The following is a 16,991-nucleotide window of genomic DNA, read 5'->3' as shown; positions in this document are numbered from 1 at the left end:
TTCCCTTCAGATTGGCATATGCTAACAGGAGCTTTCTGTATAAATCTCTTTGCACAATGATGGAAGAATGGGCCTTTCCAAATTCATATTGCTACAGGAAGCAACATTCATTAGTGGTGACAATACGCAAATGTATGCGCAGTACCTTGGTGAACTTTTCACAACCTAGTTCCCATTTCCTATCACTTTGAAAATGGCTTCAAGAAGTAAAACTACATGTTTGGTGAACCCAAAGAACCAGTAGCTCTTTGCTTGCAATCATTGTGTTTCCTGACCCAACATTGTCATGCTGGTAGGCTAACAAGAGCAAAAAGCTCCATTTCCCCAGATCTCTGCCTCCCAACCCAGTCCTGCCCTTTTATTTTTAATACCCTGTTTGTTCAATTGTTTTCTTGGTTTCATCTCCCTGAGAGTCAGCTGCCAGTAGGCAAAGTTCTTAAGGCAGACTCTGCCTGGCATGTGGTTATTTTAAGCCCCTTGCTGCTACAGAAGGAACCCAATTTCCAGGGCTCTCACTTTCTGTTCTTCTCTCCCACTTCTTGTGTCCTTTCCTCCCCACTTATGGTACATACCATCACAATGACTTGCATCTGTCCCAAAGTTTGGTGTTTTCTATAGCTGATTCTAATGCTCCTTTATGGATCAGCCAATAAGGGCTCTGCTTACGTGACGCAGCCAACGCCCTTCTTCCAGGAAAACATACATGGTGTCTCCGTAGCCTTGTCAATCAATTTCCACTAACCCAAAAGTGCAGAATTTCTGAGACTTTTTCCAATTCTCTGTCTCCAATGTGGCTGAGAAAGGCACTGCTGTGACGACATTGAGCTGACTTATCTACCCCACAGCATTAAGGTTCTTGTTATTCACCTTCCAGCAGGCAGCATTTGCCAGCGTGAACTGTAGAAGTCATCTGTGGCATGTACTAGCTATAGCTAAATATTACATAAGAGATTGGGTGATACAGTTATTCCTGACATGTTTGTGCTTAGCAGGCAAATTCTGATCCCACCAAAGTTAACAACAAAACTCCCATTGACTTCAGTTGGAACAGGATTTGGTTCAGAGAACAAACATTAATCTAACTCAGTGATGTCCAACCCCTTCATCCTGAGGGCCAAACATTTGATAACAAAAATATCAGGGGAGCCACAGTCTCTCTGCTCTTTACGCTCCTTTGTGTCACTCAGGTAGTGCAACGGGGAATGGAATGGAGCCATGCAAAAGTCCTCAGTCCTGGATTCCCACTGTGTGTGGTGGGGGATGGAGAGGGAGAGAGGGGAGGTGTCCCCAGCAGGCATTGCCAGCTCCTGTGTTCCACTCCCTGCAGCCCCTGGCACAAAGGAGTGTATTGGGGAGAAGAAAGAGAAATGGCTGGAGTGTGGTGCGCTCTAGCTATATCCAGCAGATATAGGGGACAGTTGCCAGATCAGGGACCATTAACTGGTGGTTGATTCTCAGCTTCTCCTCTTTTTTAGCCTTTCCTGGGCTAGGCTGGCTGGCTGCTTGTGGGCGAGAAGCCATGCTTTGGTAGGCACTCCTCTCCTGCTCTCTCTGGTGTCCTACACCTGGATAAAGAAGCAAGCAGCGTAGGACCTAGCTCAGGGGTCTCAAACACGTGGGTTATTTTCTGCAGCCCACCAGCTTCCCGCAGCCCCCCAGCATTTACCTAGAGTGGCTCCGGCCCGGCCAGGTGTGCACCGGGGGCAGGGCATGCTCCCCGTCTGCCTGTCCTGCCCCCGCACTGCTCCAGAAGCGGCTGGGACCTGGTGAGGGGGGGCACAGGGGTCTGTGTGTTGCCCTGGCTGTGCCTTCAGGTACCTCCCCCGAAGCTCCCATTCGCCGCGGTTCCCCTTTCCCAGCCAATGGGAGTTGCGGGGGGTGGTCCCAGCCAATGGGAGTTGCGATGCGCGCCAGGCCAGAGCCCGCCCCCCGAACCCCTCCTGCAGCCAAACCCTCTGCCGCACCCCGCACCCTTCCTGCACCGCAACCCCCTGCCCTGAGCCCCCTGCCGCACCCTGCACCCCGACCCCCTGCTGCACCCCACACCTCTCCTGCACCCTGAGCCCCCTGCTGCACCCCACACTCCTCCTGCACCCGGACCCCCTGCCCTGAGCCCCCTGCTGCACCCTGACCCCCTGCTGCACCCCTCCTGCACTGCAATCTCCTGCCCTGAGCCCCCTGCCGCACCCTGCACACCTCCTGCACCCCCTGGGGGCAGGGAGGGGGTGGAGTTGGGATGGTTTTTGGGGAAGGGATTGGAATGGGGACAGGGAAGGGGTGGGAAGAGGTGGGACAGGGGCAGGGCCTCATGGAAGGGGTGGAGTGGTGGTGGGGCCGGGGCAACAGGGGGCGGGGGTCAGTGATGTGGCCCTCGGGCCAATGTACTGGTCATTTGAGTTTGAGACCCCTGACCGAGCTACTCTATCCTCTGTGATTCAGTAGGCTGCCAGCAGCAGAGCTGCTGAAGAGCTGGAGCATGGTGGGGGAAGCCCTGGTGTGAGGGGAAGGAGGTGGAATGTGGGGAACAGGGCATAAGTGAGACTTGGAATTAAGAGGGCATGACAGACCATCTATGCCATGACAGACCATCTATGCCCTGCTCTTTCTTAGCAGAGAATCAAAGCCTTAATATCAGAACTTGATCAGACCTGTATGAGTATGCCAGGGAGTGGCACCCAAAGCCACCTGCTTACCTGAGGCCAAGCAGTTACAGTCTCAGCACTCAGGAGTTCACTCCTGGTATCCACGAGGGCATGAGCCACCCCACAAGTGACAGGAGAAGATAGTGTCCCTACTTCCCTCCACACCCGCCTGTGGAAATGGCTGGGTACAAAGGGGGACCATGGGGCACCCTTTTAAGGGGATGGTGCAGCAGGATTGTTCCCTCTGCAGGTGAGGAAGTTCCACGTGGCACAGTGCATCCATGAGCATAGCCACATGAGCAGCTCCAGCACAGGCCAATGCATCCATTATCTAGTCTGGCATCCAGTGAAAACCAGCCCCCTCAGTTTAAACAAATTCAACTCGTATATGCATCATATGGTGTCTCTTTCTTTTCTTTTCCTCGTTATTATTAAGGTAGGAGATTTTTGTTTAAAAAAACCCCAGCATCTTGTGTTTCTTAATCTTTCACCAGCTCCTTCTTGTATCCTCATCTTATTCCATAATCCTTTTATTTTTCATAAGTTGCTATGGAAATGATTATGCTACAAACACAAACATTTGGGGGCATAGGCAGGAGATGATCTCTTAAGAAATTAAGATAGTTTTCATGCAAATGGCCTAAAAACCGAAGAAGGGGCATCATAATGCCTTCTGCATTCCCTTTGATCTCAGAATTTCCCAGTATTTTACAAATGGTTAAGTGCAGTTGGACTCTGAAAAGTGATCGTAAAAATGGTACTGGGAACTTTCATGTTTGCTTCCCTCAGCGACTCCTAATCAAATGTGTTCACTTTAGAAGTAAAAGTATGTGGGGTTGTTTCCTTGATAACTGAACCTGTGCTCTGAGAGCTAATTGGGTTCTTTTCATCTGATCCGTCACTAGTCAGAAAGGTCCCGCTAACACCCTCATTTGCACTGCTGCAATGCAATTTTCTTCAAATTTCATTGTCTCCTACTGCCTTCAGATTATGTCCTCATTGATAGCCGTGCAATCCCATTTGTTCCAGTGTAGTTGCATAGGGATGACTGATTGAAACATAATAAATAAATGTGTTGAAGGAGGACAAGATGGAATGGAATCCTCATCTAACTATCTTATCTATGTTGGTTCTGTACGCTTAATAGGAGCAAAATCAGGAAAAATTAATTTTTGCCACTAAAGTTAGCGCATGTGGCCAATATCCTCAGGGGGTGAAATTCACTACTCCACACAAGCACAGCATATGCTACCACTTACATCTCCATTAAACCCTCAGAATACGGCTCATGTGGTGCCTAGTCCATATGAATTCATGTATGAGTAGCTGTTGAGTAAGAAGGTGCAGTTTTTGCATAGTCACATTTCACAGTTGAAATTCACAACATGCCCCTGGGATAGCTAAGTATTTATTATTATCCATGAGTTACAGATGAGGAAACTGAGGCACAGAGAGATTAAATATATGTTTAAGGGTGCATAGTGAGTTAATGTCAGAGCAGGCATAGAACTCAGAATTCCTGACTCTTGTCTCCTAACCACTTCAGAATGCTCCTACAGAAATATAGAAATGGTATAATATGTAAGCAGAATTGTTTCCAAACAAAACATCTGTTAGTTTTCCATGAAATGTCAGCCACAGCTCTGAAAACCTGCAAGAATGGATTGGTTTTAAATGGATATATTATTTTCTTTACTGATATGGGGGAACGGCTGTGTATGCACGTGCATATGTGGAGAAAGAGGTTTTCTCCCATTGACAAAAATATGAGAAATGATTCTCCTCAGACCTCTGAGAGGTAAAGTTTAAATAACTGTCAGGCCTCCAGCTAAATTCTCTTAAGCTGAAATTCTAGGCACAAGCTAGTATGGTTAGGAAGCAGAATCTTCTCATCAGCTGCCCACATCTGCCATTGGAACTATACAATAGTACATTTTCACTGTTGCTTTGTGATATGTCCATGGCAAGTTTATAGAACTGAAAAATGCACCAGAGAGATTCACTAAGAATGGCAAAAGGCTTGTACATAGTTTTTATATTATTCACACAGCTGGAATGTTTATAGACAGAACAGAGTGTAACAAGAGCAAATGCTGAACCACATCAAGCGATTCCCTTGTCGTGCATGTCATTTAAATATCAAATCTATAAGGGCGTTTGCTATGTTCTTCACACACAGAAAGACCACAACTAAGTGCCTTAAAAATATCCCATGAGTTTTTAAAAATGTAGACAAACAACCATTTTCTTTTGATAAATCAAATACATTGTTCCACTCTGTTGGTTCTGCAACATCTGGTGTTTTAAAAAGCATTTTTAAATGTCATCTCCCTTCCCCCCTTCCCCACACCCTTTCCACTGCACCTTATCTCAGCTTTAACAAGAAACTTTTATTTCTGAAGCAAGTTGTGGAGGATCTTGCAAAACAAAGAGTTAATGTATCATGTCTGCCAGGATTTTGGTTATTTTTTAGATGGATTTAAAAAGTTAAGAGTCAAAGGCATAGAGTAACAAGTATGCAGAAAATTAATTTAGGTTTTTAGGGTGACTCAGTGAGAAAACATTACTGTATGGCTATTGCAAAAATAATTACTTCGGGTTTTTTTGCCCAGTAGTGTTAACTTGATGTAAAAGTTCTGGCTGAAGTTCCCTTAAAAGGTCACAACCCAGCTTCTCAAGAGTGAAATGTTGTTACCAACTTCACAAGTCCTGGGATGCATTCAACGTTTTAATTGCAAATCTAAATTATTTCTTGCACAATAAGTAAAATAATGAACTTCACAAACAGTTTTTGTCTGAAAATGAACCACCAGGTTAGAGAGTCAGCATCAAGCTGGGTAAGAGGAAAGGGCATATAAATTAAAATGTACCACCACCTATGTGGCCTATAATAGGCTGAGGTCTATTTCTTCGTGTTTCTTGCATGTATTCTTGGCACCATCAGGTGTCACTCATACAGAATGCCGTAAGTGGGATACTTTACTTTGCTGGGTGAAGCATGAAGTGAGTAAAGATACAGACTTAATATCCAGAGACAGCTACAGAAGCTTCAAACAGGGAGCTTGAAGCCATGGGGAAAAAGATACCTGGGAACTTTAAATCTCAGAAGTATTTCTTCACACAAAGAACAGTCAACCCATGGAACTCTTTGCCGGAGAATGTTGTGAAGGTCAAAAATATAACGGGGTTCTAAAGAGAACTAGATGAATTCATGGAGGATAGGTCCATCAATGACTATTAGCCAGAATAGGCAGGGATAGTGTCCCTAGCCGCTATTTGCCAGAAGCTGGGAATGGGTGATAAGAGATGGATCACTCCATGATTACCTGTACTGTTCATTCCCTCTGAAGCACTTGGCACTGGCCATTGTCAGAAGACAGGATATTGGGCTAGGTAGACCTTTAGTCTGACATAGTATGGGCATTCTTATCTTTGTGGTTTCTGTGCCCTGTAAATGCATGGCATATTCTAAGATAGACTAGAGCTATCCACAAAGTGACTGTTACATAAAAGGATTTGGATTAGCTTCTTTTTTTTTAAACATAATTGACAGAAACAGACAATTCTACTCTATAATATAAAGTGGCTTTTAAAAATATTTTTCAAAAGAAAATCAACACAATCAGGTTTCGTGGCATTAAGATTTGATGAAGCTACAAATGTGAGGCTTGTTCTGGCCCTATCTGCATAATTTTGGATACACTGCACTGGATAATTCAACTTTTCCAAGTAGCTACTGTACTCTGTGTAAACAAGTCTGGGAACCAAACTTCCTAAATTCTAGTCCCAGCTCTGCCGTTGTTATGGTGTAGTCTTGTCCAAGTCACTTGCTTCTCTGTATCAGTTCCTTGTCTGTAAAATGGGGATAATAATAGTAACTATTGTAGCAATCCCAAAGGGTGCTGTGTGGGCTAGTTAGCTGATCAAGCTGTATGGAGCCATGCTTTATAAGTGCTAAGGATTGTATTCTGGTGCCCAAAGGGGATGAGAAGATACAGGGCCCAGTCCCTTGTGAATCCTGTACTTTTTATTTCCTGGGCCAAGTTCTGCCCCATTTTTGAAGCTGGAGGAGTTACACAAGTGTTTGTTCCTCCAGCTTGAATGGATAGGGGAGTGGGGGGGCCTTCAGTGGCACTAGACACCCTAAAGGCTGGTGGCCTGGTTCTGTGGGGCGGGCAAGCTGTACCCTTTAAAAGGGTCTGACAGTTGCTGCTCTTGCATGTACATCTCAATGCTCCTGGAGGCATTCTGCCTATATGTGTTCTCTGTAGGCAGAATGCCTGTAGTCACAATAGTCAGTGTGGTGACCGCCCATTGCCCTTCCTAAGATGCACACCCCCTAATGCATCTCTGTGAACGGGAAATTCCGCTTATGTGCAAACCCTGCTCCTGTAACACTAGAAGTTGAAGGAAAAATGGGAATGGTGATTTCCCATGGACCGCCAGCCTTGTGACTTCTTTATTCTCGCATGGCTTAGTCCCTCTTCTACACATGCCGCTCATCTGGGACTTTGTTATATCTTGTTCATTTTATTCCAGTTAGCATTTAGTTCACACATCATTAGGTGAAGCACTGGTTATGAAGATACACTGCTCTTGTCGGAACAGAAGTATTTTGTATGCACCTGCACCGTCTCAGGTTCGTGTTGGGGAAATTTTGTAAAGTGAATAAAAAGGTTGAAATCATTTACTTTTCTTGTGATTCCACCAGTCGTTTTGTTTTGTTAAACAACAACCTGGAGGTGTGTTTATGGCTTTAGGGAAACGATAGATTGGGGTTACAATGTTTTAAGAACAGAAAAAAGGAGAATGGCTATGTCAGATGTTTATTAACAGGGTATAAATACCTTGTTTTTAAAGGCAAGGGAGGAAAGGGTGCTTCATATAGTTCTCAGAATGGAAGCTATAAGTTCATGATAGTGCAATGACATAGTACAAATAGTAACTACATTGTGTGTGGCTTTTACAATTACTCAGGACAAACTACAAAAAACATCCATTCTTGTGTATGTTCTCGCTATCCAGGGGTCGGCAACCTTTCAGAAGTGGTGTGCCGAGTCTTCATTTATTCACTCTAATTTAAGGCTTCGCGTGCCAGTAATACATTTTAACGTTTTTAGAAGGTCTCTTTCTAGAGGTCTTTAATATATAACTAAACTATTGTTGTATGTAAAGTAAATAAGGTTTTTAAAATGTTTAAGAAGCTTCATTTAAAATTAAATTAAAATGCAGCGCCCCCCATCCCGGTGGCCAGGACCCGGGCAGTGTGAGTGCCGCTGAAAATCAGCTTGCTTGCTGCCTTTGGCACGCGTGCCATAGGTTGCCTGCCCCTGCGCTATACGGTGAGGGCCACCCGCTGGCCTCAAGTAAACCCATCCATGCAGACACAACTGACTCCAGTATGACCAGATTCTCTTCCCCCAAAACTGTCTCCTTTGCAGTGCTCATGCAATTCAAAGCAGCCAGAATCTGCCAGTACCTGCCAATCCCCAGTCTCATTTTGGAGGCAGGAAGGGTGTGTGTCAGGGTGGAATGTAGCTGTGCTCCACCATTTGTTAACCTTAAAGACTAACAGATTTATTTGGGCATAAGCTTTCGTGGGTAAAAAACCCACTTCTTCAGATGCAATTGCATCATGCATCTGAAGAAGTGGGTTTTTTACCCACGAAAGCTTATGCCCAAATAAATCTTTAAGGTGCCACCAGACTCCTCATTGTTTTTGTGAATACAGATTAACATGGCTACCCCTCTGATACATTTCTCAACCTGGTGTAGGTGAGCTCGCAGAATCTGGCTTCCAGATTCTAGCCCCATCTCTCCAGCTCCAACCAGATCTTGGCAGGAGAGAATTTGGCTCAATAACTTTTGCAAGAGTACAAGAGAGACCAAGGTTTGACCCATAAACTTTGCTCACTGCTCATTGCTCTCAGATTCAGGAAACCAGGTGGCTTAAAATGAGAATTACATAATTTACTCCAGCAACTGCACTCAGTGCAATTCCATGTATCCAGGTTAAATGGAAATTCAGATAATTTATGTCAACAATGCCTCCCAGTAGAAAATGCTGATATTTATGCGGATGGGAATTTTCTCTAGTTGATCTTCTGTATTCAAGGGACAGTTATTAGAAACTGACACATCACACCTTGATACCATGATGATTGTTGCTTTTTAAATGTTTAGGTATTGTTATGTGTGATCTGTAAAAAGTCCCCAAATGCATGATAACATCGATCCATCATTTAAAGTAAGTATTTGCATGATGTGGTGTGACTGGAAAATAATACTTCTCGGCTTTTGTCCTATAATTCTTTAAATCAATGTGAATTAAAAATAGTTGCAAATTTCTTTTGAAGGGCTTGGGTGTTGTTTTTTGCTTGCCGGGTAGTAATAGGCAATTTTTGCTGAAAGCTGAGTGTCAAGACAGGAATCAAGTTGCAGTAATCGAGCTCAGGCTACAAGGTAAGCTGTATGTTTCCACAGAATATATCCTGTGATGAAAGCTTCTTTCTTAAGGAGTCACTCTCTGTAAGTAACACATTCTTTCCAAACACAAATGGCATTTTGTTCTTTGACAGCTAACTACAAATTTAAAAAATCCCACCCCCCACCAAAACATACAATAAAGTTTTTAAATGCAGATTCCACTGAATCTAAGGTAGTCTTTATATACATATGTGTGTGTGTGTTGAGAGCTCCTTTTTGAATTTAAAAGCATCTTTCTGTATCCCCCTCCCCGCTCCAAAAAAAATAACCAACCCTAATTTTTGTGGTCTTCATAGTATCTTCTAAGGTAGAGAAAACTACTTAGCTTTGACAGTGAGTTTCTATGCTCTATATGCATTTATGATACTATTTAAGATTAAGTCTCACATTTATCATGTGATATGTGATTGCAAAAGTTGCCTGTGACTTTTTACATCCCATATTTGTATGTTGTACTTTACTACAAATCTTGATGGACAGTTATACAATTAATGTTATTTATATCATGTCCTAAATGCACAGAATCACAAAATGTTTCAGTCATGAGTTGAAGAGAAAAGGAAGGCTTTAAGGTGAGATTTAAAGAGGAAGTGACTCAGTGGTTCAGGGGAGCATTCCAGATGGATGGAGCAAAAGAGAGATACCCAACTGTGAAAGGCCATAGGGAGAAGATAGAGAGGAGGCCAAGACTGGAGAAGCTGAGTGAGTGAGTGGGGAAGTAGGTGAATATGAGGTCAGAGAGATAGGGTGGAGTGAATTCTTGGAGAGTTTTGAAAAACAAGAAATGCAGTTGTGAATTGGATTCATAGATGGCTAGGAAGTTAGCAAAGGTCGGGGTAATCCAGCCCTGTTCCCCAGAGCAAGACAATCATCTGGCCACTGCAGTCTCCAAAAAATTATTCATTAAAAATGTAGGCCACTTACAGAAGCTTTGTGCATTGTTATTAGCTGGTTCTCAGGTGTTTTGGGTACTTTTTTCAGGGGGAAATATGTGTGCAATTAATAAATGCCCTCTTTTCACATATGCCATAGATAAAATCTAACCCTAACAACCTTGGCTCCATTCCTAACCCCTTCAGCCCTGAATTTTAGCTACTTCATGCAGAATACATACACAACTCTTGGGGATTACCAAGTTTTTAAAAAATCACAGTCCACATGGAAGAGAAGGATAGGAAATTGCAGTATGTATGAGGAGTGTATGATGTAATATAAAGCATGATGAATGATAATGAACTAATAGTAAGCACTTGGTACCTCAACTGAAACTTGACTGCTGTGAATGCTGAGTACCTATTCTCTGAAAATAAGGCCCTTTTAAAATGAAGGAACCCTGAAACACTAGTTACTTTTGAAAGGCTTGGCATTAATTAGCTGCATTTACCTGATTAGACTGGGGAGGTAAGAAGGTTTTTAGAGTATTGTTCAGGAGTAGTTCTATTTATGTAATAACTGCAAAATATTCAGTGTACCTTAAATTAAATATTAACTTAACATAGGCAGAAATTGCAGATTGTCCAGAGGAATATGGAGAAAGAAAAGGAGGGTTTTTAAGTTTTCTTATGTCCTTGCCTTGGCTCCTTCATCTGTGTGTGTTACTTAAAGGCCTGTCTGATGCACTTTAGCCAGTATTAACTCTCAGGTCGCTCCATATGCAGACCAAATGTTTAGAGAAGATATTGCACTCACAAAACATAGATAGGAAAAAGGTTTAAAATATTGTCCAATACCTTTACCTTGAAATATTGAGGGCATGTGCTACCATCAAAAGGTAATAGGCTGTTTTTTCGGAGCAGAAACTGTCAGTGATTCATAAAATTTGTTAATTGGAAATGGCTTTAAGCTGCAAAATTTATATCTAGATCCTGGTTTCAGACACTCCAGAGTTTTGGAGGTGTTTGGATATGAGGTTTCAGTTCTTCCTGTTATTACAAAAAAAACCCCAAACAATAGGGGCCATTTGCAAAAATCAGATGGAGGCTTGAATGGCAAATGCTTTTTTGGTCTGGGGATCTGGAGTAGATGACCTCTTGAGATCCCTTCCAAAGCTATATTTCCATGATTGTGTGCAGGTACAAAGGTTAGAATGCCACCTAATAAATACAAAATATAGGTGGTTATAAAATACTGCCCTCTTTAAAAAAAAAATAAAAATTTTTAAAAAGGCCAAACGGGGTATGTCACATTCATGACAAACAAGGGCTGACGATAGTGCTGAGCAGAGCCAGTTATGGAGTTGGCAGTCTCTGTGCCAAATTTCCCATGCAACTCTACCAGTGAACCTCTATAACACCTATTCTGTGCAACTCATGGGTCAAATCTATGAGCACAAGCTGACAGTGGTATGAAATAGTATCAAGCTACGTGAGGGCTTTGTGATACAGATACATATCTACTAGGGATAGAATGAAACCGTAACATTTGTTTTTGCTTCTTTCCTGAGTTCAGACTTGAGCCCAGGTCTCTGCCCATGGAGAAGTAGTACGTTAGCCTAATTGTGCCACCTAATTCCCCATTAACTGAGTGAAAATGCCTTTAGCATAATGAAAATATTTTGATACTTTTAAATGTACTTTATTTAATGCATTGTCCTGGTTTTGTAAAACAGTGGCAGTTTGACCTTTCTGAGTGCAGTAGCCTCTCCTCGGCTGAGGGTTATGACCCTTCCAGTACACAGTCACTTTGCCTTTCCCATATTGCCACATGAGCTGGCTAGATCCCAGTGAGAAAGGAGGAGGCAGATCCTGGTATGGAACAGATTAAGAGTCACTATAGTTGCTGAAGTGCAGACTCTCTCTTGACTGTTTCCTTTGATTGATGGAAGTTGCAGCACATACTCCTCATGAAGCAGCCCTCAGATAAGGATAATCAGCATTTACGGACAATAGTAAGGCTATATACAGACACTCACTGACTGGACTGCAGCATTCAAGAAATGAAACGGAATCAACACTGTGTTCACAACTGTCCTGCCCCTTTTCAGCCTACAGTGACCAACCTGTTCTTTTTCCTATATACTTATGCAAGACTCTAGACAATTCCTGTCTAAGCAAGTATGATTGTGCAAAACATGCCTGTTTGAACATTTAACATTATTACTGTCCAGCATTAATAACATAAGGAGAAAAGGAAATATTCTTGCTTGTTGTAAACTAAGATTACAATAGTCCTTCAGACTGAAATATAATAGGATAGTTCTCTCGGTCCGTGTGGTGTTCATTCTGCTGTTTGATTCATCCTGCCATCTGGGATGTTCTGTAACAGAACAGTACACTCATTCAGTGGGGATGTAGTTGCCTACAAGCTGCTGCCCTCTAGAGCCTCATGAGTGGGAGACATTAGATAATAGGTTCAGCACTCCCACTACTATTCATTGAAAGTGCAGCAAATTCTGGATACCAGGGTGAAGTCCTGGCTTTATTGAAGTCAGTGGGAGTTGTGTCATTGATTTCAGTGGAACCAGGATTTCACTCCAGGACTTCATGGAAAATTATCTATTACTTCGATGTGGCTGACCTGAAAAAATTCAGACTTCATGTAAGCGGGTGCAACACCAGTGACTTCAATAGAGTTTTACCCATGAACACCAGTTCTGGATTTAGACAATGGGATTAGGTTACCTAATAATATTGGAGGAGAGAGGGGGAAGGAGATCCACTGGGGCCAGCTTTGATATAGTCTGGCTATCTTAGAAAGTTCTAGTGTCTTGTGGATTTTGGGACAGAGAGGAACTAGGTCTTCTATCATTTGTGGTTCTCCACTAGATTGGCAGTCATGGTGGAGGGTCCTCTTTTTTATGGTAGTCTCTAAATTGATATAAGACCTCACTGGTCACCATCAGGGCTGTATAGAGACCCCTTTTAGAAGTGTATATGTGTATTATGAGGTTGTATTGTAGCTAGATCTAATCAACTTCTTGACAGAGCAGAAATCTGTCCCAGTGATCCTGTAGTAGTGGTAGTGGTAGTAGTAATTATTTATTTATTGTGCTAGGCTCTGTACAAACACCAAACAAAAAGATGGTCCTTGCCCCCAAAGAAGTAAAATATTTTGGATTATTTTGTAATTTAAATGTATGAAACTGTAGTTGATGCAGGACAATAGGAGGCAAATGGGCTTTGGGACTTTCCACTGTATGTTGTTAGTATTGTCTCAAATTAAAACTGGCTGAGATGGCTCTCTTAGGAAACATGCTCCTCGTTGATTTTCAGAGACCCATTAAAGCATGCTATCCTACTTTCATGGAAACAGTTGATAAGGGGAATGTAGCATTTTCTTCACCCCCAAAAGAGAGTGCAGTTCCTCAATTTTTTCATCTTCAAACTGTCTACCATGGTACACATGAAGAAATTCTTATACACCCAGATCCCAAACGTGTCCTTCTAAGAGGCTTTTAAAGATGGTGGACGCTTTTTGGTTTTTTATGAGATGCACAGTAATGTACTTAATCATTAATGGTCAAGACATGTTGATCTTTCATAGAATACATAAAATATAGCATGCTTAGTGCAAATAATCCTGTATAAGTAAAACATTATAGTTACCAGTGAGAGTAATGACAAACTCAGGTCACTTTCTGACCTTACCTTGGAAGTTCATACTTCCTGGAGTGACACACACCTAGAATAGGGCTAAGCACAGGCATTAAACTGGATTATCATATGGTGTGGTGACAGTACTAGAGTCCCATGTCTGTTATTGGCAAGTAGCAAGATGTTGGCAATCAGCCAGTGTCTTTTTAGAACCTAAGTGCCTCTCATTTGCAATAATTGTAAAGGTCTTTCATGCACTAGACTGTAGTCTACCTTCAACTTCAATAAAGCAGAAGTAAAAGAAATACGAAGTTATTCCTCCACATAGGTAGCTAGTTGGCAGTGTGAGTAGATCTAGTTTTTTGACTTGTTCTAAAAATTGCTAATTTACATTGTCAAATGGTATCTAATTCTGACAAGTCTTGTCATCACATGAGAAAGGGACATGTTCTGTCTAAAAGAATTGTGTATTATAAATTTTTGGCCCACTAAAAAGTACTGCTCTTCCTATTGCTGCTAATGTTACATAAGACCTTTTGCACTCCTTTTGTTTGTTGGAAGGGTCAATACAGTTGCAAGTATTTTCTCATGTATCAGAGGTATAAAATGCAAGGACTGTTGTAGTGTAGTGGGTTTCTGGAAGAGGCCAAAAGCTCTGAATGCTCTTTCTTTATAAAGAAGAAAGTGAAAAAAGATTGCTTCTTAATTAGACTGCTGGCACCATGCACAAGATGTCAGCCAATGCAGTACAACAATAAAACAAAGCTGTAAAATGACATCAGAACATAGCAAAACCAAAAAAAGTTTTCTTTGAATCAGTTCTTTAAAAATAAATAGGGCTACAGGGTTAAGTAGACAATGTGACAACTGGGGTTGGGCCTCTTACTCAGAGGAATACACCATTTGCCTGCTCAGAAATAGGAAAAAAAGGGGGGAAGGGAGGGAAGCCCCCAAAATCCTTCGCTGTATTCGTTGAAAAATTGATGGGGCCTGAAACTAGCCCTTTACCGACATGCTTTGCATATTTGACATCTGTCCTCTCCTTTTGAGAAATAAATCAAGTAACAAAAGTAATCTATTTTTGTTCACAGTGCTGGCATACAGTTTGCAAAGGGAATAAAAAGCTCCCCTTTCATTAGCTGCTTACTGACCTTAAATGATAACTTTCCTAATTATGAAAAAATGTCCTCATTATGCAGACCTGGTGCAAGCAGCATGTGATCATTTTAGACCTTTAGATTGGCAGTGCAGACAGATAATATAAATGATTTCTAGTATAGAAGGAAGATGATTTCTTTTCAACAGATGCACTCACTCCTCTGCTGGGATTTCTGATCCAGATGAAATGGATCGTTTCACCAAATAAAATATGATCAGTCTTTTACATGTGAGAGATAAATTGTCTGATTTAAGTAAATTAAAAACTAAACTGGATTATTTGGGGTGAAATCAGTGTTATAATTATGTAAAGAAGAAAACCAAACAAACCTGAGGTTAGTGTTTTAGAACAAAACTACTAAACAAACCAGATATATGTGATGTAGTATTTGGGACAAATATTCTTTGAAAGAGAGATTCATTAAAGGGTCAGCATGAAGAGCAGTAGAGCTGAAATATGATTTTTACATAATATCTGCTTTATTCATATTTGGCAACCGGGAGGGGAAAAAATAAGCTGTTTTTATTCCATGGTGCTGAGACCCAAATTCAAGTTTTCTTTAAAACTCATTGTAAGTGGGACATTTGGTGAAGGCCATGAACTACCTTAATACATATTCCATCATTCCATACAGAATTTTTTTCTTGTTTTTATTCATTTTCAGCATACCGAATGATTGAAAATCCAGCTACATCTAGCATAGGCTTCGTTGTTGGAGCTGAAGCCTCAGATGTGCACTGAATGGCAAATGGTGTACCCAAAAAACTTAGGTCAGTCTGAGGGGAGGGAAGATTGGGGTAGTTGGATGAATACTTAATTCCTTATATCTGCTTTATGTCTCTAGTCAGATGGAAACACAGATTTCCCAGTGAAAGAAGAATTATATGGTTTTTCCAAGAACTCTGCTGTCATGCAGAAGAAAAGTTTCGCTTCTACGCAAAGTCTGAGGGAAGAAAGGAAAAGATGTTGCTTGGGAATCTCAGTGGAAAAGCTTTCTTAAAAAAATCTTATTGGCCCAGCCTTTTGGTTTTTAATAAAGATTTAATCCTTCTGTGACAAAACATCCCATTCCCTTGTGCCATCACAAAGACACTGTTTCTGTTCTCTGAAAGCCGTAATTACTAAGGCTCATCCATGAGGCAGGAGGTTATTTTTTCTCATATATTAGCTGTGGTGGTGGTGATGTTGCACCCAACACTCCATATGGCATTCTTTGTTTAATTGTAAAAAAACCCCCCAAAAAACAGACCTTTCAAATTTTTAGGATTAACTGTACAAATTATTGGGAATAATATCTTTACACTCCCATATTTTACCCCTCTGGATTTTCCACATTAAGCAATAAAAAGTCACTGTAAATTACCACTTACTGGGAACAGTTCCTCATGTCAGAAATCGAAAGTATTCCAACAGAAAAAGGAAATGAATATTTTGCTTTGTGTTTTTGAGAATTGATGCATATGGTCACCATACAACCTGAGAGTTCCAATTTTTAAATTTTATTTTACCTTTTTTATTTGGATTTATGCTTTTGCTTGTTTGGGATAGCTATGAAAAAGAACCATAATATTTGATCCCTTGCTGTTGAGTGACTGGGAGAGACCAGAAACATGTGTAGCTTGGCATGAAAGCCTGGCTGATTAACTCAGTGGAATAACTCCCCTTTGGCTGTCTTTATGATTGTTGTTTTATAACACTGTCTCTCTTTTTTCCATTCTGGTTTCTTGCACATACATATATAGGTACAACTGAAAAATTAAAGATTCCATTCAGGAAAACGTTTGAGACATTTGCCTATGGTACAGTTGAGCATAGAGCTCAATAAAGATTTTCAGAACATGCCAAAAGTAGACTTCACAATAGTTAGTTCTACACAGGATTATAAAATTGTCTGTCTGTGCACATCACAGTTTTCATGGGACTTTTGCTTATTTAGCTAACTTATTTTTTATTGATGCAGTGCTCTTTTTATATGTATTATAAATCATTTTATTAGAACAGGCTATCAGCATTCACCCCTGCTGTTCATGTGAGCCCTCATTGTTTTGCCAAGAGTATCTCTTGCATATAAGATTTTTATTTTCAAACTTCTATTTTTTCATTAATTCAGTAGTTCAGACAATTACAGTATCAGTGGTGTAGCATATACAAAATCAACACTGCCAGTCTTGA

The 16,991-nt window shown here is 41.3% G+C and overlaps 1 protein-coding gene across 6 annotated transcripts in view; it reads left to right on the top strand.

Annotated features, from left to right (window-relative positions):
- The window catches only part of SUGCT (succinyl-CoA:glutarate-CoA transferase), a 492,934-nt gene that overhangs the window by 346,095 nt on the left and 129,848 nt on the right, over window positions 1-16,991 (top strand). The window contains exons 13-14 of one of the 6 annotated variants that reach the window (XR_012157441.1): window positions 15,484-15,589; window positions 15,664-16,309. The exons of 4 other annotated variants lie outside the window; for them this stretch is intronic. Coding sequence is in view for 1 of the 2 variants with exons in the window: in XM_073332842.1 (XP_073188943.1) it covers window positions 15,484-15,495 (12 nt within the window). In the remaining variant the exon portion in view is untranslated. Of the gene's footprint in view, window positions 1-15,483; window positions 16,311-16,991 lie in introns of those variants that run through there. One more of the 6 variants, XM_073332842.1, reaches the window with a different exon arrangement.

Source organism: Lepidochelys kempii, chromosome 2 (assembly GCF_965140265.1).
Source record: "Lepidochelys kempii isolate rLepKem1 chromosome 2, rLepKem1.hap2, whole genome shotgun sequence".
NCBI classification, from domain to species: domain Eukaryota; kingdom Metazoa; phylum Chordata; order Testudines; family Cheloniidae; genus Lepidochelys; species Lepidochelys kempii.
Note: the sequence above shows the minus strand (reverse complement) of the source record. Positions and strands in the feature narration are given on the sequence as shown.